Raw genomic sequence first — 25,004 nt, 5'->3', positions numbered from 1 at the left:
TGACGCCACTAGCTCTGCATGTTGTCATGCAATTTCTTTACCTCTCAGAAATGATTATGACATAAAAGTGAAGTACGTGACGAGTGTGACGTTAGGAAAACATTAGGCACCATGGAGAGATTCTGTATGGGACCACCCAACCCAAACGAGTACTGTGTGACGTGCTACCCGGCAGGTATTCACTGAGGTAGCCGGCTAGCTCAGTCGGTAGAGTGTCAGACTCTTAATCCCAGGGTCGTGGGTTCGAGCCAGTCGCTGGGCGGAACGGAATTCTGTTCCGCTGCAGGTGTAAATTACCGTTTTTCTGATTAACGAGATTTAATGGAAATAGCAACTTTAAACTTTGCCTACGTCTCTGTCAGTCGCAAGGAAACTGTATTTGAAGGTGAAGGTGATTTTGTAGACATGTGTGAAAGACATGTTCTGAAATGTAAGTGTTGTTGTTTGGAGAGCACATCGGTTACGTGTCAGAAGTGTAGACAAGCAGTAATTTGTCGCCATAGCTGCAAATATTAGCCGGTAATATGAAGTGTTGTCAGCTAAAGTCTGATGATGCAGACGACCGTAAGGACGAAGTACCCAAGAGTACCGCTAGGCCGCGCCTCTTTAGCTCAGTGGTAGAGCACTGGTCTAATAAACGAGGGGTCGTAAGTTCCATCCTCACACGACGCACGCACGACGCGAGTGCTGTTCGAGATGTCGTTGAGAGAGGTTGCTTTACCTGCGAAGGGTGTGGCGGATCGACGCCCGTCGGGGCCAGCTCGGGCGACTGAGCTGATCCCGGTGGCGGCCCCATCCGGCCCCCCACTTATGACGAACCGGCTTACGACAACTGACCACGACAGGAATGACTCTTCGGATTCTGATGTGCTCTCTCGTGATCGAGTGTTCATCCTTATGAACAAACTCGCTCACGGGGATTCCTACCCGGGTCGAAAGGACGACGAGGCGACTATACTCGCCTTCTGTAACATTCGGAAGGGTGCCACTCTGCCGTACACGAGGCAGCAAGTGTCGGGTGTGCCACCGAGAGCCCCGCCGGTTGAATCGCGCGAGTCTGCGGTCCCGGCGGTGGCGGCCTCGGCGGGAGTTGCGCCGCTGGCCTCGACCACTGAAGAGGTCGATGTGCCCCCGGCTGCACCCCTGGTCCCCAAGACACGAGAAGAGCCCGTGGCTACGCTAGCTGCGGCCGCCGAGATGCAGGATATCGACCTGCCTGACGCAAATTTGGCTGAGGCCATTGCCGAGTCAGAGCGCCGTGACACTGACTCTGACGCTGCCCGTGCGCCCAGAAAGCGCCGGGCTATGACGCATGACGACTCCGACACTCCCTCTCAGACGTCCGACACAGCGAGGCCGCGGAAGAAGGCCTCGAGGGCTTCCCGCCCTTCCACCACGGAGTCTGGGACGACTATCGCGGGCTCCTCCGCGAGCGCCGCCTCGCCGAGACCGACGAAGACGCGGCGGCCCACTCGTCCACCTGCCACCTCCCGGCAGCCGGATGAGGATGGTTTTGTCGCCCCTCCCAGGCGGCGCACTGCCAGGGCTGCTGCGCTGCAGCAACCGACGCCTCTGCCGACCGCCAACGCGTTCGCGGGGGCCAGTGTGGACGCGACTGAAGATGGTGCCTCGCCTCCTGTGTCGGCCCAAAAGAAGCCCCCGCCCATCGTCATCCAATGGGCGGGAGGGTACAAGGAGTTCCAGCAAAAACTAGACAGGGCGGCCACGTCCGCCACTGTCAAGACTGCTGGCCGTGACCTCTACAAGGTCACGGTGTCCTCCAACGAGGAGTACCGCGCGGTGATGGACACCATCTCCAGAGATGGCCTCCCGTGCTACACGCACCCCTCTGAGACGCTCAAACTTCTGAAGGTGGTGTTCCGCCACCTTCCACTCAAGTTTGGGGCAGACTATCTTAGAGAAGAACTCGAAGACATGGGCTTCGGCGTCCGGTCCACCGGACTGATGAAGTCCCCGCGCACGCACCGCGACATGCCACTGTACCAGGTTGTCCTCGTCGACAACCTGGAAAATCGGAAGATTTTCCAGGTGCAGCGAGTCGGCCGGGTCAGGGTCGCGGTGGAACCTCTCCGAGCCAAAGGCAAGAGGGCCCAGTGCTTTTCCTGCCAGAGGCTCGACCATGTCTCCCGCTACTGCTCTATGTTGCCCCGCTGCGTCAAATGCGCGGGACAGCACGAGAGCAAGTCTTGCGGACTTGCCAAGGAAGAGAAGCCGACGTGCTGCAACTGCGGCGGCGCGCACGTTGCCAGCTACAGAGGCTGTTCGGCCTTTAAAAGGGGCCGAAACCACCGGAGCGGAGGGGCTGCTCCCTCTCGTAAGGTGCACCCATCCACCAGCTTTGCTGCCGCCACCAAGGGCGGACCATCAACCGCCACCGCCCGACGTTCGGAACTGGCGGCGGGCGAGACGAGGCAACCGGCCGCGCCGTCCCCGGCTTCGCCCGGGGGGGAGGCCAACCCAACACCCACGCAGAGCGCGCGTGTTGCCGCCCCGCGCAGGCGTCGCCGGCGCGCGGGCCGGGCCACCCATGCCGCTGCACGCCGGACTGCCGATGACACACTGCCGCAACAGACGACAGCACCTCGTGCTACGCCGCAACCGGCTGCCGACACTCCGCGGCAGTCGTCTACTACGGAGTTGCCGCAACCGGCCTCCCCAGTGGCGGAGGCCGCCCCAGCGGCCAACGCCGCCCCCTCGGCCACCGATGCAGCCGAGCTCCGTTCGCTCTTGCGGTCGTTGAGCCAGCTGCTAGAGCAGCTACCGGTGCTCGTCACCGCGGTCACGTCGGCCCTTCAGGCCGGCGTTGCAACCCCGCCGCGTCATGGATAATCGCCACATCCATGGCCTCACCGTTTGCGCTTTCAACGCAAACAGTTTGGTCCCCCAACAAGGGGAATTCAGGGAGTTCTTGCGCGACGAGGCAATTGACATCTGCCTCGTGTGCGAGACCTTTCTGAAGCCGGGGATACATGTCAAGGTGGCCAACTATCGGTGCTACCGCACCGACAGGTTGACGCATGGCGGGGGGACGGCTATTTATATCAAGGCGTCCCTCAAGCACCATGACGTCCCGCTTCCGCCCCTCACTGCAGTGGAGGCCACTGGGGTGGCTGTCACCACGACGGCAGGGGTGATCACCTTCGTTGCGGCCTACAGGCCGCCGAGGGGACTGCTTCAGGAGGCCGACATCGACGCCCTGCTGGCTCTGCGCGGGAAAGTCTTCATTGCGGGTGACTTGAATGCCAAGCCCACGCAGTGGAACTCCCGCGTTACCAATGCCAGCGGCCGCCGACTCCTCCGCGCCACACAGCGGCATGGCGCGATAGTACTGGGGCCTTATGATCACACTGTCTTCCCCCATCGAGGCCAGTCAGATGTGCTCGACATCGCCGTGCTCAAAGGTGTTGGGCACTTCACTTCGGCCACCGTTCGATGTGCCATGTCGTCCGATCACCTCCCGGTGGTCTTCGACATGGACGTCATCGGTGCATCTCTGCCGTCCGTCCGCCGCAACTTCCGTGGCATCGACGAGACGCGCTTCCGTGACGAGGTCCTTGCCCGACTCGAGGGCGCGCCAGATCCCGCTGTGCATGGGGCTGAAGAAGCGTTAGCCTACTTCACGCGGCACACACTAGCTGCGGCGGAGGCGGCCACCTCCAGGCGGCCGGACCGGCCGCGAGACATGTCGCGCCAACTCCCGCCGCCTATCCTGGAGGCGATAACAAACACGAATCGCCTCTTCCGGGAGTGGCAGCTCACACGGCAGCCAGAAACGAAGCGCCGCCTCAACAGGGCGCGACGCGAGATTCGGGCAGCCATCGATGAACATCGGAATCGGGACTGGGCGGGCTTGGTGGCCACCCTAACTACGACGGATGGTAGTGCCTGGCGGACCGCCAAGCGCTTCCTTCGTCGTCGCCAGCGAGTCCCGCCTCTCCATGCGGGCGCGGACGTTGTCTGCGAGCCGGATGCTAAAGCCAGCATCCTCGCGGACACGTTCGCAGAAAATTTTCGTCCTGTTGATGGTGTGCTCGATCCCGATCATGTTCGTCTGGTGGAGGATCGCCTGCCGGTCTTCCTCGCTGCAAGGGAGGCTGACGATGTGATCGAGGAGATAACACCCGAGGAAGTGGACCTGCAGCTCCGTCGCCTCAATCCGAGGAAGGCGGGTGGCACCGATGGTGTCACCAACCACCTGTTGAGGATGATACCGCCGGAGGTACACCAATCTCTGGCGGACATCTTTAACAGTATCCTCCGCACTGGGACCTTCCCTTCCGCATGGAAACATGCGGAAGTGGTTGCCATCCCCAAGAGCGGCAAGGATCCGCGACTGGCAGCGCACTACAGGCCGATCAGTCTGCTCCCGTCCCTCTCAAAAGTGTTTGAGAGGTTGTACGTGGAGCGGCTGCTGCGCATCGTGACAGAGCAGCAACTCCTTCCCGAGGAGCAGTTTGGTTTCCGGCGGGGCCACTCTACCACACAGCAGCTGTTGCGCCTCGTGGAGCAGGCGATGCGTGCGCTGGAGACGCGAGAGTACCTAGGGGCGGTACTTCTCGACGTCTCCAAAGCCTTCGACTGCGTGTGGCACGACGGCCTCGTGTACAAACTTTTTGTGCACGGGGTACCGACGTCGCACGTGGTCCTGCTGCGCTCGTATCTCTCGGGGCGCACTTTCCACGTCCGAGCTGATGAGGGCACATCCACCGACCGGCAGATTCGGGCGGGAGTGCCGCAGGGGTCGGTCCTCGGTCCCCTGCTGTACTCCCTGTACACCGCCGACGCCCCGCGGGTGGCACACGTGGAGTTGGCGCTTTATGCTGACGACACGGCGCTGTTCACCCGCAGCATGAACGCGGCCGAGATGCGCCGCCGCCTCCAGCTCGGATGTGACGTCCTGGGTGCCTGGTCCACGAAATGGCGCCTTAAGTTTAACGCTGCGAAGAGCCAGGCTGTCATCTTCAGCAGAAGGATGATGCCGCCGGACCTACCGCCGGTCACGATCATGGGGGGCCCCATTCCATGGTTGCGGACCGGCAAATATCTCGGGGTGACATTGGACAGACACCTGACGTGGCTGCCACACATCCGCGACGTCAGAGGGCGGGCAGTGGGGCGCCTTCGTGCGCTTTACCCATTCCTCAATCCCTCATCGACGCTTCCTCCACGCTACGGCCTCACCATGTATCTGTCCCTCGTCCGACCGGTACTGGAATATGCGGCCGTGGTGTGGGGTAACGCAGCAGCGACGCACATTGCGACGCTTCAACGCGTGCAAAATAGGGCGCTGCGACTTGCGCTCCACAAGCCGCCTCGCTACCCAGCAAGGCTGCTCCATGAGGAAGCGGGCATCCCTTTCCTGCGGGATCGCTTCCGGCAAATCGCCAGGGTGTTCTACAGCGATGCAGAACACTCTGCCAGTCGCCTGATTCGTGGTCTGGGCCGCCAGGTCCACCACAGGCCAACGACTCGATGGCCAGATCTACTGCGAGAGTAATTTCTCTCGCAGCACGATGTCGGTAACAAATATGGCGTCGCAATGACTGACGCCTAGTGAGGACAGCTCACTCTGTTAGGAATAAAAGCACCCTGAAGATGTCACTGCAGGAACAGCAGCACCGCTGCTTAACCTGCCCCTACACCTGGCATATGAAGCCAGCGTTTTACAGCCAGCCAGCCAGCCATCCTCACAGGAGAAAGATGAATTTTGGAAATCAGTTGCGCGTCGTGGCCGTATAGCAAACAGTATCTGTGATGACGAACAATTAGCGACAGGCGTTTTTTTAAGAATTACTCTCAGATGCGATTAAGGCGAATGGCGCAGATAAAGCATTTTTTTTTTTTTTTTAAAAAAACAAACTTTATTAATAATACAACATTAATTTAATTATACAACATCTTAATATATAACTAAGTATGATACAAAAGTCAAATACAGGAAACTATTCCCATACTATTAACCCACCACCTCAAATAATTAGTGGGTCCTTATTACAAACTACTAATTGGCAGTGTATTACTTGTGTGGCACTAACTACGGGCATGATTAATAAGTTACTTGTTAGACTACCTTACATGACTATTCTAGTGTGATCTGCAGTGTTACAGTATGTGCCAGCAGTTATGCATACAAACCTACTGTTATATAGCCTGCCCACCGAGCTAACCCCAGTGGGCGTGCCCCTGGCACTGGGCTGGCTACGACTTTTACTTCACTGCAGTCCCTACCTTGTTAGTATGTTAGTATTTCTAGTTCTTACTTAAGCTACTTTCTACTCAAAAAATAGTTGTGCGATAATTCCAATTCCGGGTAGTGCACCTGCCATCCTTGTCCGAAGACGCGGCGGATTCCAGCCATGAAATGGCTGGCCAGATCCGCGCCTGGCGGTAGTGCAGGTGCAACTCGGTCAAGTTCGGTTTGGTACTTGATTAGTTCCTTGCCCTAATAAAGTCCCTCATGACTTTCATCGAGATCTCATTTGCCAGACTGTTGAGGACTCTGAAAGTGTCGGCACGCCGCAGCAAGGTATATGTATCTTGGCTAGGAAGTTGCGCTCTAAGTTCACTTGCCACTCCATCATACAACGTGCAGTTGTAGATGACGTGTTCGGGAGTTCCTTCCGGAGCACCACAGTCACACGCTGGTGTCGCCTGTTTACCAAATCGGCAAAGGTATGCCGGATATGGCCCATGTCCTGTCAGGAAGTGCAGCAGACCCCTACTTGGCTGAAAGTATCCCATTTTTAATCTTTCTGCAACATCTGGAAGTAGCTCAAAAACTCGTCTCCCAGTTCCTTCCCCTTCCCACTGACTCTGCCATAGTTCCTCCCCCCTTCTCTTGATTGCGTATTTGTCCCCTACTTGCACACCCATGATTTCCCTAGTCTTTTCAAGCATTTGCCAAAGCGGTACAGCATAAGGTGGGACGAGGCAGTCTGAATTACATTTTATAGATGTATTTCTCACATATCTCAAAGCCTCTCGCGATATTCGTCGTCGTCGTCGTCGTCGTCGTCGTCGTCGCCGCCGCCGCTTCTGCAGAAGTAGCAAATGGCAATCGTAGCAAATGCGGCGAGGGACGCCCTGCCTTCGATTCCGAATGCACAAAGTGTGTGGTCTTGTTTCTCAGTCTATATTTGGTCGGTCTCGTCAGAGGTTGAATGTAACGAATGGGTGGGAAAGAGCAAGGGGCAGCGGCTGTGTAGAACGAAAACACAAATCCTCAGGGGTGTGAGCGTTTCGAGATGAGTCGTATACATGTAAATGTTGGTCGTCAGTGACCGTGTGGCCTAATGGATAAGGCGTCGGATTTCGGATATGAAGATTACAGGTTCGAATGCTGTCACGCTTGTGTTTTTCCAGTTCTGAAAAAGAAACATAACGTTTTAATGTAGCAATTGAGCAGTACGAAACCGTCTGAATGTTGCTGTTGACCATTTTTTGCTTGGAGATGCTCTTGAGCTTGAAACACACACAACAAGACCGGTGTTAACTAGCGAAATGGTCGGCAGAGTGCCGACACCGCGAGTTTTGACTGGCACTTGCACATATAAAACAAGGTCGTAAAGTAACTCGTTCGGCTTTTGAGTCACATAAAGTATGTGTGTTAATTTTGACGCCACTAGCTCTGCATGTTGTCATGCAATTTCTTTACCTCTCAGAAGTGACTATGACATAAAAGTGAAGTACGTGACGAGTGTGACGTTAGGAAAACATTAGGCACCATGGAGAGATTCTGTATGGGACCACCCAACCCAAACGAGTACTGTGTGACGTGCTACCCGGCAGGTATTCACCGAGGTAGCCGGCTAGCTCAGTCGGTAGAGTGTCAGACTCTTAATCCCAGGGTCGTGGGTTCGAGCCAGGCGCTGGGCGGACCGGAATTCTGTTCCGCTGCAGGTGTAAATTACCGTTTTTCTGATTAACGAGATTTAATGGAAATAGCAACTTTAAACTTTGCCTACGTCTCTGTCAGTCGCAAGGAAACTGCATTTGAAGGTGAAGGTGATTTTGTAGACATGTGTGAAAGACGTGTTCTGAAATGTAAGTGTTGTTGTTTGGAGAGCACATCGGTTACGTGTCAGAAGTGTAGCCAAGCAGTAATTTGTCGCCATAGCTGCAAATATTAGCCGGTAATATGAAGTGTTGTCAGCTAAAGTCTGATGATGCAGACGACCGTAAGGACGAAGTACCCAAGAGTACCGCTAGGCCGCGCCTCTTTAGCTCAGTGGTAGAGCACTGGTCTAATAAACGAGGGGTCGTAAGTTCCATCCTCACAGGAGAAAGATGAATTTTGGAAATCAGTTGCGCGTCGTGGCCGTATAGCAAACAGTATCTGTGATGACGAACAATTAGCGACAGGCGTTTCTTTAAGAATTACTCTCAGATGCGATTAAGGCGAATGGCGCAGATAAAGCATTTGCCAAAGCGGTACAGCATAAGGTGGGACGAGGCAGTCTGAATTACATTTTATAGATGTATTTCTCACATATCTGAAAGCCTCTCGCGATATTCGTCGTCGTCGTCGTCGTCGTCGTCGTCGTCGCCGCTTCTGCAGAAGTAGCAAATGGCAATCGTAGCAAATGCGGCGAGGGACGCCCTGCCTTCGATTCCGAATGCACAAAGTGTGTGGTCTTGTTTCTCAGTCTATATTTGGTCGGTCTCGTCAGAGGTTGAATGTAACGGATGGGTGGGAAAGAGCAAGGGGCAGCGGCTGTGTAGAACGAAAACACAAATCCTCGGGGGTGTGAGCGTTTTGAGATGAGTCGTATACATGTAAATGTTGGTCGTCAGTGACCGTGTGGCCTAATGGATAAGGCGTCGGATTTCGGATATGAAGATTACAGGTTCGAATGCTGTCACGCTTGTGTTTTTCCAGTTCTGAAAAAGAAACATAACGTTTTAATGTAGCAATTGAGCAGTACGAAACCGTCTGAATGTTGCTGTTGACCATTTTTTGCTTGGAGATGCTCTTGAGCTTGAAACACACACAACAAGACCGGTGTTAACTAGCGAAATGGTCGGCAGAGTGCCGACACCGCGTGTTTTGACTATCACTTGCACATCTAAAACAAGGTCGTAAAGTAACTCGTTCGGCTTTTGAGTCACATAAAGTATGTGTGTTAATTTTGACGCCACTAGCTCTGCATGTTGTCATGCAATTTCTTTACCTCTCAGAAATGATTATGACATAAAAGTGAAGTACGTGACGAGTGTGACGTTAGGAAAACATTAGGCACCATGGAGAGATTCTGTATGGGACCACCCAACCCAAACGAGTACTGTGTGACGTGCTACCCGGCAGGTATTCACCGAGGTAGCCGGCTAGCTCAGTCGGTAGAGTGTCAGACTCTTAATCCCAGGGTCGTGGGTTCGAGCCAGGCGCTGGGCGGAACGGAATTCTGTTCCGCTGCAGGTGTAAATTACCGTTTTTCTGATTAACGAGATTTAATGGAAATAGCAACTTTAAACTTTGCCTACGTCTCTGTCAGTCGCAAGGAAACTGTATTTGAAGGTGAAGGTGATTTTGTAGACATGTGTGAAAGACATGTTCTGAAATGTAAGTGTTGTTGTTTGGAGAGCACATCGGTTACGTGTCAGAAGTGTAGCCAAGCAGTAATTTGTCGCCATAGCTGCAAATATTAGCCGGTAATATGAAGTGTTGTCAGCTAAAGTCTGATGATGCAGACGACCGTAAGGACGAAGTACCCAAGAGTACCGCTAGGCCGCGCCTGTTTAGCTCAGTGGTAGAGCACTGGTCTAATAAACGAGGGGTCGTAAGTTCCATCCTCACAGGAGAAAGATGAATTTTGGAAATCAGTTGCGCGTCGTGGCCGTATAGCAAACAGTATCTGTGATGACGAACAATTAGCGACAGGCGTTTTTTTAAGAATTACTCTCAGATGCGATTAAGGCGAATGGCGCAGATAAAGCATTTGCCAAAGCGGTACAGCATAAGGTGGGACGAGGCAGTCTGAATTACATTTTATAGATGTATTTCTCACATATCTCAAAGCCTCTCGCAATATTCGTCGTCGTCGTCGTCGTCGTCGTCGTCGTCGTCGTCGCCGCCGCCGCTTCTGCAGAAGTAGCAAATGGCAATCGTAGCAAATGCGGCGAGGGACGCCCTGCCTTCGATTCCGAATGCACAAAGTGTGTGGTCTTGTTTCTCAGTCTATATTTGGTCGGTCTCGTCAGAGGTTGAATGTAACGAATGGGTGGGAAAGAGCAAGGGGCAGCGGCTGTGTAGAACGAAAACACAAATCCTCAGGGGTGTGAGCGTTTCGAGATGAGTCGTATACATGTAAATGTTGGTCGTCAGTGACCGTGTGGCCTAATGGATAAGGCGTCGGATTTCGGATATGAAGATTACAGGTTCGAATGCTGTCACGCTTGTGTTTTTCCAGTTCTGAAAAAGAAACATAACGTTTTAATGTAGCAATTGAGCAGTACGAAACCGTCTGAATGTTGCTGTTGACCATTTTTTGCTTGGAGATGCTCTTGAGCTTGAAACACACACAACAAGACCGGTGTTAACTAGCGAAATGGTCGGCAGAGTGCCGACACCGCGAGTTTTGACTGGCACTTGCACATATAAAACAAGGTCGTAAAGTAACTCGTTCGGCTTTTGAGTCACATAAAGTATGTGTGTTAATTTTGACGCCACTAGCTCTGCATGTTGTCATGCAATTTCTTTACCTCTCAGAAATGATTATGACATAAAAGTGAAGTACGTGACGAGTGTGACGTTAGGAAAACATTAGGCACCATGGAGAGATTCTGTATGGGACCACCCAACCCAAACGAGTACTGTGTGACGTGCTACCCGGCAGGTATTCACCGAGGTAGCCGGCTAGCTCAGTCGGTAGAGTGTCAGACTCTTAATCCCAGGGTCGTGGGTTCGAGCCAGGCGCTGGGCGGAACGGAATTCTGTTCCGCTGCAGGTGTAAATTACCGTTTTTCTGATTAACGAGATTTAATGGAAATAGCAACTTTAAACTTTGCCTACGTCTCTGTCAGTCGCAAGGAAACTGTATTTGAAGGTGAAGGTGATTTTGTAGACATGTGTGAAAGACATGTTCTGAAATGTAAGTGTTGTTGTTTGGAGAGCACATCGGTTACGTGTCAGAAGTGTAGCCAAGCAGTAATTTGTCGCCATAGCTGCAGATATTAGCCGGTAATATGAAGTGTTGTCAGCTAAAGTCTGATGATGCAGACGACCGTAAGGACGAAGTACCCAAGAGTACCACTAGGCCGCGCCTCTTTAGCTCAGTGGTAGAGCACTGGTCTAATAAACGAGGGGTCGTAAGTTCCATCCTCACAGGAGAAAGATGAATTTTGGAAATCAGTTGCGCGTCGTGGCCGTATAGCAAACAGTATCTGTGATGACGAACAATTAGCGACAGGCGTTTTTTTAAGAATTACTCTCAGATGCGATTAAGGCGAATGGCGCAGATAAAGCATTTGCCAAAGCGGTACAGCATAAGGTGGGACGAGGCAGTCTGAATTACATTTTATAGATGTATTTCTCACATATCTGAAAGCCTCTCGCGATATTCGTCGTCGTCGTCGTCGTCGTCGTCGTCGTCGTCGTCGTCGTCGTCGCCGCCGCCGCTTCTGCAGAAGTAGCAAATGGCAATCGTAGCAAATGCGGCGAGGGACGCCCTGCCTTCGATTCCGAATGCACAAAGTGTGTGGTCTTGTTTCTCAGTCTATATTTGGTCGGTCTCGTCAGAGGTTGAATGTAACGGATGGGTGGGAAAGAGCAAGGGGCAGCGGCTGTGTAGAACGAAAACACAAATCCTCAGGGGTGTGAGCGTTTCGAGATGAGTCGTATACATGTAAATGTTGGTCGTCAGTGACCGTGTGGCCTAATGGATAAGGCGTCGGATTTCGGATATGAAGATTACAGGTTCGAATGCTGTCACGCTTGTGTTTTTCCAGTTCTGAAAAAGAAACATAACGTTTTAATGTAGCAATTGAGCAGTACGAAACCGTCTGAATGTTGCTGTTGACCATTTTTTGCTTGGAGATGCTCTTGAGCTTGAAACACACACAACAAGACCGGTGTTAACTAGCGAAATGGTCGGCAGAGTGCCGACACCGCGAGTTTTGACTGGCACTTGCACATATAAAACAAGGTCGTAAAGTAACTCGTTCGGCTTTTGAGTCACATAAAGTATGTGTGTTAATTTTGACGCCACTAGCTCTGCATGTTGTCATGCAATTTCTTTACCTCTCAGAAATGATTATGACATAAAAGTGAAGTACGTGACGAGTGTGACGTTAGGAAAACATTAGGCACCATGGAGAGATTCTGTATGGGACCACCCAACCCAAACGAGTACTGTGTGACGTGCTACCCGGCAGGTATTCACTGAGGTAGCCGGCTAGCTCAGTCGGTAGAGTGTCAGACTCTTAATCCCAGTGTCGTGGGTTCGAGCCAGTCGCTGGGCGGAACGGAATTCTGTTCCGCTGCAGGTGTAAATTACCGTTTTTCTGATTAACGAGATTTAATGGAAATAGCAACTTTAAACTTTGCCTACGTCTCTGTCAGTCGCAAGGAAACTGTATTTGAAGGTGAAGGTGATTTTGTAGACATGTGTGAAAGACATGTTCTGAAATGTAAGTGTTGTTGTTTGGAGAGCACATCGGTTACGTGTCAGAAGTGTAGACAAGCAGTAATTTGTCGCCATAGCTGCAAATATTAGCCGGTAATATGAAGTGTTGTCAGCTAAAGTCTGATGATGCAGACGACCGTAAGGACGAAGTACCCAAGAGTACCGCTAGGCCGCGCCTCTTTAGCTCAGTGGTAGAGCACTGGTCTAATAAACGAGGGGTCGTAAGTTCCATCCTCACACGACGCACGCACGACGCGAGTGCTGTTCGAGATGTCGTTGAGAGAGGTTGCTTTACCTGCGAAGGGTGTGGCGGATCGCCGCCCGTCGGGGCCAGCTCGGGCGACTGAGCTGATCCCGGTGGCGGCCCCATCCGGCCCCCCACTTATGACGAACCGGCTTACGACAACTGACCACGACAGGAATGACTCTTCGGATTCTGATGTGCTCTCTCGTGATCGAGTGTTCATCCTTATGAACAAACTCGCTCACGGGGATTCCTACCCGGGTCGAAAGGACGACGAGGCGACTATACTCGCCTTCTGTAACATTCGGAAGGGTGCCACTCTGCCGTACACGAGGCAGCAAGTGTCGGGTGTGCCACCGAGAGCCCCGCCGGTTGAATCGCGCGAGTCTGCGGTCCCGGCGGTGGCGGCCTCGGCGGGAGTTGCGCCGCTGGCCTCGACCACTGAAGAGGTCGATGTGCCCCCGGCTGCACCCCTGGTCCCCAAGACACGAGAAGAGCCCGTGGCTACGCTAGCTGCGGCCGCCGAGATGCAGGATATCGACCTGCCTGACGCAAATTTGGCTGAGGCCATTGCCGAGTCAGAGCGCCGTGACACTGACTCTGACGCTGCCCGTGCGCCCAGAAAGCGCCGGGCTATGACGCATGACGACTCCGACACTCCCTCTCAGACGTCCGACACAGCGAGGCCGCGGAAGAAGGCCTCGAGGGCTTCCCGCCCTTCCACCACGGAGTCTGGGACGACTATCGCGGGCTCCTCCGCGAGCGCCGCCTCGCCGAGACCGACGAAGACGCGGCGGCCCACTCGTCCACCTGCCACCTCCCGGCAGCCGGATGAGGATGGTTTTGTCGCCCCTCCCAGGCGGCGCACTGCCAGGGCTGCTGCGCTGCAGCAACCGACGCCGCTGCCGACCGCCAACGCGTTCGCGGGGGCCAGTGTGGACGCGACTGAAGATGGTGCCTCGCCTCCTGTGTCGGCCCAAAAGAAGCCCCCGCCCATCGTCATCCAATGGGCGGGAGGGTACAAGGAGTTCCAGCAAAAACTAGACAGGGCGGCCACGTCCGCCACTGTCAAGACTGCTGGCCGTGACCTCTACAAGGTCACGGTGTCCTCCAACGAGGAGTACCGCGCGGTGATGGACACCATCTCCAGAGATGGCCTCCCGTGCTACACGCACCCCTCTGAGACGCTCAAACTTCTGAAGGTGGTGTTCCGCCACCTTCCACTCAAGTTTGGGGCAGACTATCTTAGAGAAGAACTCGAAGACATGGGCTTCGGCGTCCAGTCCACCGGACTGATGAAGTCCCCGCGCACGCACCGCGACATGCCACTGTACCAGGTTGTCCTCGTCGACAACCTGGAAAATCGGAAGATTTTCCAGGTGCAGCGAGTCGGCCGGGTCAGGGTCGCGGTGGAACCTCTCCGAGCCAAAGGCAAGAGGGCCCAGTGCTTTTCCTGCCAGAGGCTCGACCATGTCTCCCGCTACTGCTCTATGTTGCCCCGCTGCGTCAAATGCGCGGGACAGCACGAGAGCAAGTCTTGCGGACTTGCCAAGGAAGAGAAGCCGACGTGCTGCAACTGCGGCGGCGCGCACGTTGCCAGCTACAGAGGCTGTTCGGCCTTTAAAAGGGGCCGAAACCACCGGAGCGGAGGGGCTGCTCCCTCTCGTAAGGTGCACCCATCCACCAGCTTTGCTGCCGCCACCAAGGGCGGACCATCAACCGCCACCGCCCGACGTTCGGAACTGGCGGCGGGCGAGACGAGGCAACCGGCCGCGCCGTCCCCGGCTTCGCCCGGGGGGGAGGCCAACCCAACACCCACGCAGAGCGCGCGTGTTGCCGCCCCGCGCAGGCGTCGCCGGCGCGCGGGCCGGGCCACCCATGCCGCTGCACGCCGGACTGCCGATGACACACTGCCGCAACAGACGACAGCACCTCGTGCTACGCCGCAACCGGCTGCCGACACTCCGCGGCAGTCGTCTACTACGGAGTTGCCGCAACCGGCCTCCCCAGTGGCGGAGGCCGCCCCAGCGGCCAACGCCGCCCCCTCGGCCACCGATGCAGCCGAGCTCCGTTCGCTCTTGCGGTCGTTGAGCCAGCTGCTAGAGCAGCTACCGGTGCTCGTCACCGCGGTCACGTCGGCCCTTCAGGCCGGCGTTGCAACCCCGCCGCGTCATGGATAATCGCCACATCCATGGCCTCACCGTTTGCGCTTTCAACGCAAACAGTTTGGTCCCCCAACAAGGGGAATTCAGGGAGTTCTTGCGCGACGAGGCAATTGACATCTGCCTCGTGTGCGAGACCTTTCTGAAGCCGGGGATACATGTCAAGGTGGCCAACTATCGGTGCTACCGCACCGACAGGTTGACGCATGGCGGGGGGACGGCTATTTATATCAAGGCGTCCCTCAAGCACCATGACGTCCCGCTTCCGCCCCTCACTGCAGTGGAGGCCACTGGGGTGGCTGTCACCACGACGGCAGGGGTGATCACCTTCGTTGCGGCCTACAGGCCGCCGAGGGGACTGCTTCAGGAGGCCGACATCGACGCCCTGCTGGCTCTGCGCGGGAAAGTCTTCATTGCGGGTGACTTGAATGCCAAGCCCACGCAGTGGAACTCCCGCGTTACCAATGCCAGCGGCCGCCGACTCCTCCGCGCCACACAGCGGCATGGCGCGATAGTACTGGGGCCTTATGATCACACTGTCTTCCCCCATCGAGGCCAGTCAGATGTGCTCGACATCGCCGTGCTCAAAGGTGTTGGGCACTTCACTTCGGCCACCGTTCGATGTGCCATGTCGTCCGATCACCTCCCGGTGGTCTTCGACATGGACGTCATCGGTGCATCTCTGCCGTCCGTCCGCCGCAACTTCCGTGGCATCGACGAGACGCGCTTCCGTGACGAGGTCCTTGCCCGACTCGAGGGCGCGCCAGATCCCGCTGTGCATGGGGCTGAAGAAGCGTTAGCCTACTTCACGCGGCACACACTAGCTGCGGCGGAGGCGGCCACCTCCAGGCGGCCGGACCGGCCGCGAGACATGTCGCGCCAACTCCCGCCGCCTATCCTGGAGGCGATAACAAACACGAATCGCCTCTTCCGGGAGTGGCAGCTCACACGGCAGCCAGAAACGAAGCGCCGCCTCAACAGGGCGCGACGCGAGATTCGGGCAGCCATCGATGAACATCGGAATCGGGACTGGGCGGGCTTGGTGGCCACCCTAACTACGACGGATGGTAGTGCCTGGCGGACCGCCAAGCGCTTCCTTCGTCGTCGCCAGCGAGTCCCGCCTCTCCATGCGGGCGCGGACGTTGTCTGCGAGCCGGATGCTAAAGCCAGCATCCTCGCGGACACGTTCGCAGAAAATTTTCGTCCTGTTGATGGTGTGCTCGATCCCGATCATGTTCGTCTGGTGGAGGATCGCCTGCCGGTCTTCCTCGCTGCAAGGGAGGCTGACGATGTGATCGAGGAGATAACACCCGAGGAAGTGGACCTGCAGCTCCGTCGCCTCAATCCGAGGAAGGCGGGTGGCACCGATGGTGTCACCAACCACCTGTTGAGGATGATACCGCCGGAGGTACACCAATCTCTGGCGGACATCTTTAACAGTATCCTCCGCACTGGGACCTTCCCTTCCGCATGGAAACATGCGGAAGTGGTTGCCATCCCCAAGAGCGGCAAGGATCCGCGACTGGCAGCGCACTACAGGCCGATCAGTCTGCTCCCGTCCCTCTCAAAAGTGTTTGAGAGGTTGTACGTGGAGCGGCTGCTGCGCATCGTGACAGAGCAGCAACTCCTTCCCGAGGAGCAGTTTGGTTTCCGGCGGGGCCACTCTACCACACAGCAGCTGTTGCGCCTCGTGGAGCAGGCGATGCGTGCGCTGGAGACGCGAGAGTACCTAGGGGCGGTACTTCTCGACGTCTCCAAAGCCTTCGACTGCGTGTGGCACGACGGCCTCGTGTACAAACTTTTTGTGCACGGGGGTACCGACGTCGCACGTGGTCCTGCTGCGCTCGTATCTCTCGGGGCGCACTTTCCACGTCCGAGCTGATGAGGGCACATCCACCGACCGGCAGATTCGGGCGGGAGTGCCGCAGGGGTCGGTCCTCGGTCCCCTGCTGTACTCCCTGTACACCGCCGACGCCCCGCGGGTGGCACACGTGGAGTTGGCGCTTTATGCTGACGACACGGCGCTGTTCACCCGCAGCATGAACGCGGCCGAGATGCGCCGCCGCCTCCAGCTCGGATGTGACGTCCTGGGTGCCTGGTCCACGAAATGGCGCCTTAAGTTTAACGCTGCGAAGAGCCAGGCTGTCATCTTCAGCAGAAGGATGATGCCGCCGGACCTACCGCCGGTCACGATCATGGGGGGCCCCATTCCATGGTTGCGGACCGGCAAATATCTCGGGGTGACATTGGACAGACACCTGACGTGGCTGCCACACATCCGCGACGTCAGAGGGCGGGCAGTGGGGCGCCTTCGTGCGCTTTACCCATTCCTCAATCCCTCATCGACGCTTCCTCCACGCTACGGCCTCACCATGTATCTGTCCCTCGTCCGACCGGTACTGGAATATGCGGCCGTGGTGTGGGGTAACGCAGCAGCGACGCACATTGCGACGCTTCAACGCGTGCAAAATAGGGCGCTGCGACTTGCGCTCCACAAGCCGCCTCGCTACCCAGCAAGGCTGCTCCATGAGGAAGCGGGCATCCCTTTCCTGCGGGATCGCTTCCGGCAAATCGCCAGGGTGTTCTACAGCGATGCAGAACACTCTGCCAGTCGCCTGATTCGTGGTCTGGGCCGCCAGGTCCACCACAGGCCAACGACTCGATGGCCAGATCTACTGCGAGAGTAATTTCTCTCGCAGCACGATGTCGGTAACAAATATGGCGTCGCAATGACTGACGCCTAGTGAGGACAGCTCACTCTGTTAGGAATAAAAGCACCCTGAAGATGTCACTGCAGGAACAGCAGCACCGCTGCTTAACCTGCCCCTACACCTGGCATATGAAGCCAGCGTTTTACAGCCAGCCAGCCAGCCATCCTCACAGGAGAAAGATGAATTTTGGAAATCAGTTGCGCGTCGTGGCCGTATAGCAAACAGTATCTGTGATGACGAACAATTAGCGACAGGCGTTTTTTTAAGAATTACTCTCAGATGCGATTAAGGCGAATGGCGCAGATAAAGCATTTGCCAAAGCGGTACAGCATAAGGTGGGACGAGGCAGTCTGAATTACATTTTATAGATGTATTTCTCACATATCTCAAAGCCTCTCGCGATATTCGTCGTCGTCGTCGTCGTCGTCGTCGTCGTCGTCGTCGTCGTCGTCGTCGTCGTCGTCGTCGTCGTCGCCGCCGCCGCTTCTGCAGAAGTAGCAAATGGCAATCGTAGCAAATGCGGCGAGGGACGCCCTGCCTTCGATTCCGAATGCACAAAGTGTGTGGTCTTGTTTCTCAGTCTATATTTGGTCGGTCTCGTCAGAGGTTGAATGTAACGAATGGGTGGGAAAGAGCAAGGGGCAGCGGCTGTGTAGAACGAAAACACAAATCCTCAGGGGTGTGAGCGTTTCGAGATGAGTCGTATACATGTAAATGTTGGTCGTCAGTGACCGTGTGGCCTAATGGATAAGGCGTCGGATTTCGGATCTGAAGATTACAGGTTCGAATGCTGTCACGCTTGTGTTTTTCCAGTTCTGAAAAAGAAACATAACGTTTTAATGTAGCAATTGAGCAGTACGAAACCGTCTGAATGTTGCTGTTGACCATTTTTTGCTTGGAGATGCTCTTGAGCTTGAAACACAGACAACAAGACCGGTGTTAACTAGCGAAATGGTCGGCAGAGTGCCGACACCGCGAGTTTTGACTGGCACTTGCACATATAAAACAAGGTCGTAAAGTAACTCGTTCGGCTTTTGAGTCACATAAAGTATGTGTGTTAATTTTGACGCCACTAGCTCTGCATGTTGTCATGCAATTTCTTTACCTCTCAGAAATGACTATGACATAAAAGTGAAGTACGTGACGAGTGTGACGTTAGGAAAACATTAGGCACCATGGAGAGATTCTGTATGGGACCACCCAACCCAAACGAGTACTGTGTGACGTGCTACCCGGCAGGTATTCACCGAGGTAGCCGGCTAGCTCAGTCGGTAGAGTGTCAGAATCTTAATCCCAGGGTCGTGGGTTCGAGCCAGGCGCTGGGCGGAACGGAATTCTGTTCCGCTGCAGGTGTAAATTACCGTTTTTCTGATTAACGAGATTTAATGGAAATAGCAACTTTAAACTTTGCCTACGTCTCTGTCAGTCGCAAGGAAACTGCATTTGAAGGTGAAGGTGATTTTGTAGACATGTGTGAAAGACATGTTCTGAAATGTAAGTGTTGTTGTTTGGAGAGCACATCGGTTACGTGTCAGAAGTGTAGCCAAGCAGTAATTTGTCGCCATAGCTGCAAATATTAGCCGGTAATATGAAGTGTTGTCAGCTAAAGTCTGATGATGCAGACGACCGTAAGGACGAAGTACCCAATAGTACCGCTAGGCCGCGCCTCTTTAGCTCAGTGGTAGAGCACTGGTCTAATAAACGAGGGGTCGTAAGTTCCATCCTCACAGGAGAAAGATGAATTTTGGAAATCAGTTGCGCGTCGTGGCCGTATAGCAAACAGTATCTGTGATGACGAACAATTAGCGACAGGCGTTTCTTTAAGAATTACTCTCAGATGCGATTAAGGCGAATGGCGCAGATAAAGCATTTGCCAAAGCGTGACAGCATGAGGTGGGACGAGGCAGTCTGAATTACATTTTATAGATGTATTTCTCACATATCTGAAAGCCTCTCGCGATATTCGTCGTCGTCGTCGTCGTCGTCGTCGTCGCCGCTTCTGCAGAAGTAGCAAATGGCAATCGTAGCAAATGCGGCGAGGGACGCCCTGCCTTCGATTCCGAATGCACAAAGTGTGTGGTCTTGTTTCTCAGTCTATATTTGGTCGGTCTCGTCAGAGGTTGAATGTAACGGATGGGTGGGAAAGAGCAAGGGGCAGCGGCTGTGTAGAACGAAAACACAAATCCTCGGGGGTGTGAGCGTTTCGAGATGGGTCGTATACATGTAAATGTTGGTCGTCAGTGACCGTGTGGCCTAATGGATAAGGCGTCGGATTTCGGATATGAAGATTACAGGTTCGAATGCTGTCACGCTTGTGTTTTTCCAGTTCTGAAAAAGAAACATAACGTTTTAATGTAGCAATTGAGCAGTACGAAACCGTCTGAATGTTGCTGTTGACCATTTTTTGCTTGGAGATGCTCTTGAGCTTGAAACACACACAACAAGACCGGTGTTAACTAGCGAAATGGTCGGCAGAGTGCCGACACCGCGTGTTTTGACTATCACTTGCACATCTAAAACAAGGTCGTAAAGTAACTCGTTCGGCTTTTGAGTCACATAAAGTATGTGTGTTAATTTTGACGCCACTAGCTCTGCATGTTGTCATGCAATTTCTTTACCTCTCAGAAATGATTATGACATAAAAGTGAAGTACGTGACGAGTGTGACGTTAGGAAAACATTAGGCACCATGGAGAGATTCTGTATGGGACCACCCAACCCAAACGAGTACTGTGTGACGTGCTACCCGGCAGGTATTCACCGAGGTAGCCGGCTAGCTCAGTCGGTAGAGTGTCAGACTCTTAATCCCAGGGTCGTGGGTTCGAGCCAGGCGCTGGGCGGAACGGAATTCTGTTCCGCTGCAGGTGTAAATTACCGTTTTTCTGATTAACGAGATTTAATGGAAATAGCAACTTTAAACTTTGCCTACGTCTCTGTCAGTCGCAAGGAAACTGTATTTGAAGGTGAAGGTGATTTTGTAGACATGTGTGAAAGACATGTTCTGAAATGTAAGTGTTGTTGTTTGGAGAGCACATCGGTTACGTGTCAGAAGTGTAGCCAAGCAGTAATTTGTCGCCATAGCTGCAAATATTAGCCGGTAATATGAAGTGTTGTCAGCTAAAGTCTGATGATGCAGACGACCGTAAGGACGAAGTACCCAAGAGTACCGCTAGGCCGCGCCTCTTTAGCTCAGTGGTAGAGCACTGGTCTAATAAACGAGGGGTCGTAAGTTCCATCCTCACAGGAGAAAGATGAATTTTGGAAATCAGTTGCGCGTCGTGGCCGTATAGCAAACAGTATCTGTGATGACGAACAATTAGCGACAGGCGTTTTTTTAAGAATTACTCTCAGATGCGATTAAGGCGAATGGCGCAGATAAAGCATTTGACAAAGCGGTACAGCATAAGGTGGGACGAGGCAGTCTCAATTACATTTTATAGATGTATTTCTCACATATCTCAAAGCCTCTCGCGATATTCGTCGTCGTCGTCGTCGTCGTCGTCGTCGTCGTCGTCGCCGCCGCCGCTTCTGCAGAAGTAGCAAATGGCAATCGTAGCATATGCGGCGAGGGACGCCCTGCCTTCGATTCCAAATGCACAAAGTGTGTGGTCTTGTTTCTCAGTCTATATTTGGTCGGTCTCGTCAGAGGTTGAATGTAACGAATGGGTGGGAAAGAGCAAGGGGCAGCGGCTGTGTAGAACGAAAACACAAATCCTCAGGGGTGTGAGCGTTTCGAGATGAGTTGTATACATGTAAATGTTGGTCGTCAGTGACCGTGTGGCCTAATGGATAAGGCGTCGGATTTCGGATCTGAAGATTACAGGTTCGAATGCTGTCACGCTTGTGTTTTTCCAGTTCTGAAAAAGAAACATAACGTTTTAATGTAGCAATTGAGCAGTACGAAACCGTCTGAATGTTGCTGTTGACCATTTTTTGCTTGGAGATGCTCTTGAGCTTGAAACACACACAACAAGACCGGTGTTAACTAGCGAAATGGTCGGCAGAGTGCCGACACCGCGAGTTTTGACTGGCACTTGCACATATAAAACAAGGTCGTAAAGTAACTCGTTCGGCTTTTGAGTCACATAAAGTATGTGTGTTAATTTTGACGCCACTAGCTCTGCATGTTGTCGTGCAATTTCTTTACCTCTCAGAAATGATTATGACATAAAAGTGAAGTACGTGACGAGTGTGACGTTAGGAAAACATTAGGCACCATGGAGAGATTCTGTATGGGACCACCCAACCCAAACGAGTACTGTGTGACGTGCTACCCGGCAGGTATTCACCGAGGTAGCCGGCTAGCTCAGTCGGTAGAGTGTCAGACTCTTAATCCCAGGGTCGTGGGTTCGAGCCAGGCGCTGGGCGGAACGGAATTCTGTTCCGCTGCAGGTGTAAATTACCGTTTTTCTGATTAACGAGATTTAATGGAAATAGCAACTTTAAACTTTGCCTACGTCTCTGTCAGTCGCAAGGAAACTGTATTTGAAGGTGAAGGTGATTTTGTAGACATGTGTGAAAGACATGTTCTGAAATGTAAGTGTTGTTGTTTGGAGAGCACATCGGTTACGTGTCAGAAGTGTAGCCAAGCAGTAATTTGTCGCCATAGCTGCAAATATTAGCCGGTAATATGAAGTGTTGTCAGCTAAAGTCTGATGATGCAGACGACCGTAAGGACGAAGTACCCAAGAGTACCGCTAGGCCGCGCCTCTTTAGCTTAGTGGTAGAGCACTGGTCTAATAAACGAGGGGTCGTAAGTTCCATCCTCACAGGAGAAAGATGAATTTTGGAAATGAGTTGCGCGTCGTGGCCGTATAGCAAACTGTATCTGTGATGACGAACAATTAGCGACAGGCGTTTTTTTAAGAATTACTCTCAGATGCGATTAAGGCGAATGGCGCAGATAAAGCATTTGCCAAAGCGGTACAGCATAAGGTGGGACGAGGCAGTCTGAATTACATTTTATAGATGTATTTCTCACATATCTCAAAGCCTCTCGCGATATTCGTCGTCGTCGTCGTCGTCGTCGTCGTCGTCGCCGCCGCCGCCGCTTCTGCAGAAGTAGCAAATGGCAATCGTAGCAAATGCGGCGAGGGACGCCCTGCCTTCGATTCCAAATGCACAAAGTGAGTGGTCTTGTTTCTCAGTCTATATTTGGTCGGTCTCGTCAGAGGTTGAATGTAACGAATGGGTGGGAAAGAGCAAGGGGCAGCGGCTGTGTAGAACGAAAACACAAATCCTCAGGGGTGTGAGCGTTTCGAGATGAGTCGTATACATGTAAATGTTGGTCGTCAGTGACCGTGTGGCCTAATGGATAAGGCGTCGGATTTCGGATCTGAAGATTACAGGTTCGAATGCTGTCACGCTTGTGTTTTTCCAGTTCTGAAAAAGAAACATAACGTTTTAATGTAGCAATTGAGCAGTACGAAACCGTCTGAATGTTGCTGTTGACCATTTTTTGCTTGGAGATGCTCTTGAGCTTGAAACACACACAACAAGACCGGTGTTAACTAGCGAAATGGTCGGCAGAGTGCCGACACCGCGAGTTTTGACTGGCACTTGCACATATAAAACAAGGTCGTAAAGTAACTCGTTCGGCTTTTGAGTCACATAAAGTATGTGTGTTAATTTTGACGCCACTAGCTCTGCATGTTGTCATGCAATTTCTTTACCTCTCAGAAATGACTATGACATAAAAGTGAAGTACGTGACGAGTGTGACGTTAGGAAAACATTAGGCACCATGGAGAGATTCTGTATGGGACCACCCAACCCAAACGAGTACTGTGTGACGTGCTACCCGGCAGGTATTCACCGAGGTAGCCGGCTAGCTCAGTCGGTAGAGTGTCAGACTCTTAATTCCAGGGTCGTGGGTTCGAGCCAGGCGCTGGGCGGAACGGAATTCTGTTCCGCTGCAGGTGTAAATTACCGTTTTTCTGATTAACGAGATTTAATGGAAATAGCAACTTTAAACTTTGCCTACGTCTCTGTCAGTCGCAAGGAAACTGCATTTGAAGGTGAAGGTGATTTTGTAGACATGTGTGAAAGACATGTTCTGAAATGTAAGTGTTGTTGTTTGGAGAGCACATCGGTTACGTGTCAGAAGTGTAGCCAAGCAGTAATTTGTCGCCATAGCTGCAAATATTAGCCGGTAATATGAAGTGTTGTCAGCTAAAGTCTGATGATGCAGACGACCGTAAGGACGAAGTACCCAAGAGTACCGCTAGGCCGCGCCTCTTTAGCTCAGTGGTAGAGCACTGGTCTAATAAACGAGGGGTCGTAAGTTCCATCCTCACAGGAGAAAGATGAATTTTGGAAATCAGTTGCGCGTCGTGGCCGTATAGCAAACAGTATCTGTGATGACGAACAATTAGCGACAGGCGTTTTTTTAAGAATTACTCTCAGATGCGATTAAGGCGAATGGCGCAGATAAAGCATTTGCCAAAGCGGTACAGCATAAGGTGGGACGAGGCAGTCTGAATTACATTTTATAGATGTATTTCTCACATATCTGAAAGCCTCTCGCGATATTCGTCGTCGTCGTCGTCGTCGTCGTCGTCGCCGCCGCCGCTTCTGCAGAAGTAGCAAATGGCAATCGTAGCAAATGCGGCGAGGGACGCCCTGCCTTCGATTCCGAATGCACAAAGTGTGTGGTCTTGTTTCTCAGTCTATATTTGGTCGGTCTCGTCAGAGGTTGAATGTAACGGATGGGTGGGAAAGAGCAAGGGGCAGCGGCTGTGTAGAACGAAAACACAAATCCTCAGGGGTGTGAGCGTTTCGAGATGAGTCGTATACATGTAAATGTTGGTCGTCAGTGACCGTGTGGCCTAATGGATAAGGCGTCGGATTTCGGATCTGAAGATTACAGGTTCGAATGCTGTCACGCTTGTGTTTTTCCAGTTCTGAAAAAGAAACATAACGTTTTAATGTAGCAATTGAGCAGTACGAAACCGTCTGAATGTTGCTGTTGACCATTTTTTGCTTGGAGATGCTCTTGAGCTTGAAACACACACAACAAGACCGGTGTTAACTAGCGAAATGGTCGGCAGAGTGCCGACACCGCGAGTTTTGACTGGCACTTGCACATATAAAACAAGGTCGTAAAGTAACTCGTTCGGCTTTTGAGTCACATAAAGTATGTGTGTTAATTTTGACGCCACTAGCTCTGCATGTTGTCATGCAATTTCTTTACCTCTCAGAAATGATTATGACATAAAAGTGAAGTACGTGACGAGTGTGACGTTAGGA

The 25,004-nt window shown here is 53.1% G+C and overlaps 1 protein-coding gene across 1 annotated transcript in view; it reads left to right on the top strand.

Moving 5' to 3' along the window:
- Positions 1 to 696: 696 nt before the first annotated feature.
- The window catches only part of LOC126284487 (uncharacterized), a 79,456-nt gene continuing 55,148 nt past the window's right edge, over positions 697 to 25,004 (top strand). The window contains exons 1-4 of the mRNA XM_049983447.1: positions 697 to 1,832; positions 2,298 to 2,740; positions 13,102 to 14,047; positions 14,513 to 14,955. Of these exons, the coding sequence (XP_049839404.1) occupies positions 697 to 1,832; positions 2,298 to 2,740; positions 13,102 to 14,047; positions 14,513 to 14,955 (2,968 nt within the window). The remainder of the gene's footprint in view (positions 1,833 to 2,297; positions 2,741 to 13,101; positions 14,048 to 14,512; positions 14,956 to 25,004) is intronic.

This window comes from Schistocerca gregaria, chromosome 8 (genome assembly GCF_023897955.1).
Source record: "Schistocerca gregaria isolate iqSchGreg1 chromosome 8, iqSchGreg1.2, whole genome shotgun sequence".
In the NCBI taxonomy this organism is placed as follows: domain Eukaryota; kingdom Metazoa; phylum Arthropoda; class Insecta; order Orthoptera; family Acrididae; genus Schistocerca; species Schistocerca gregaria.
Note: the sequence above shows the minus strand (reverse complement) of the source record. Positions and strands in the feature narration are given on the sequence as shown.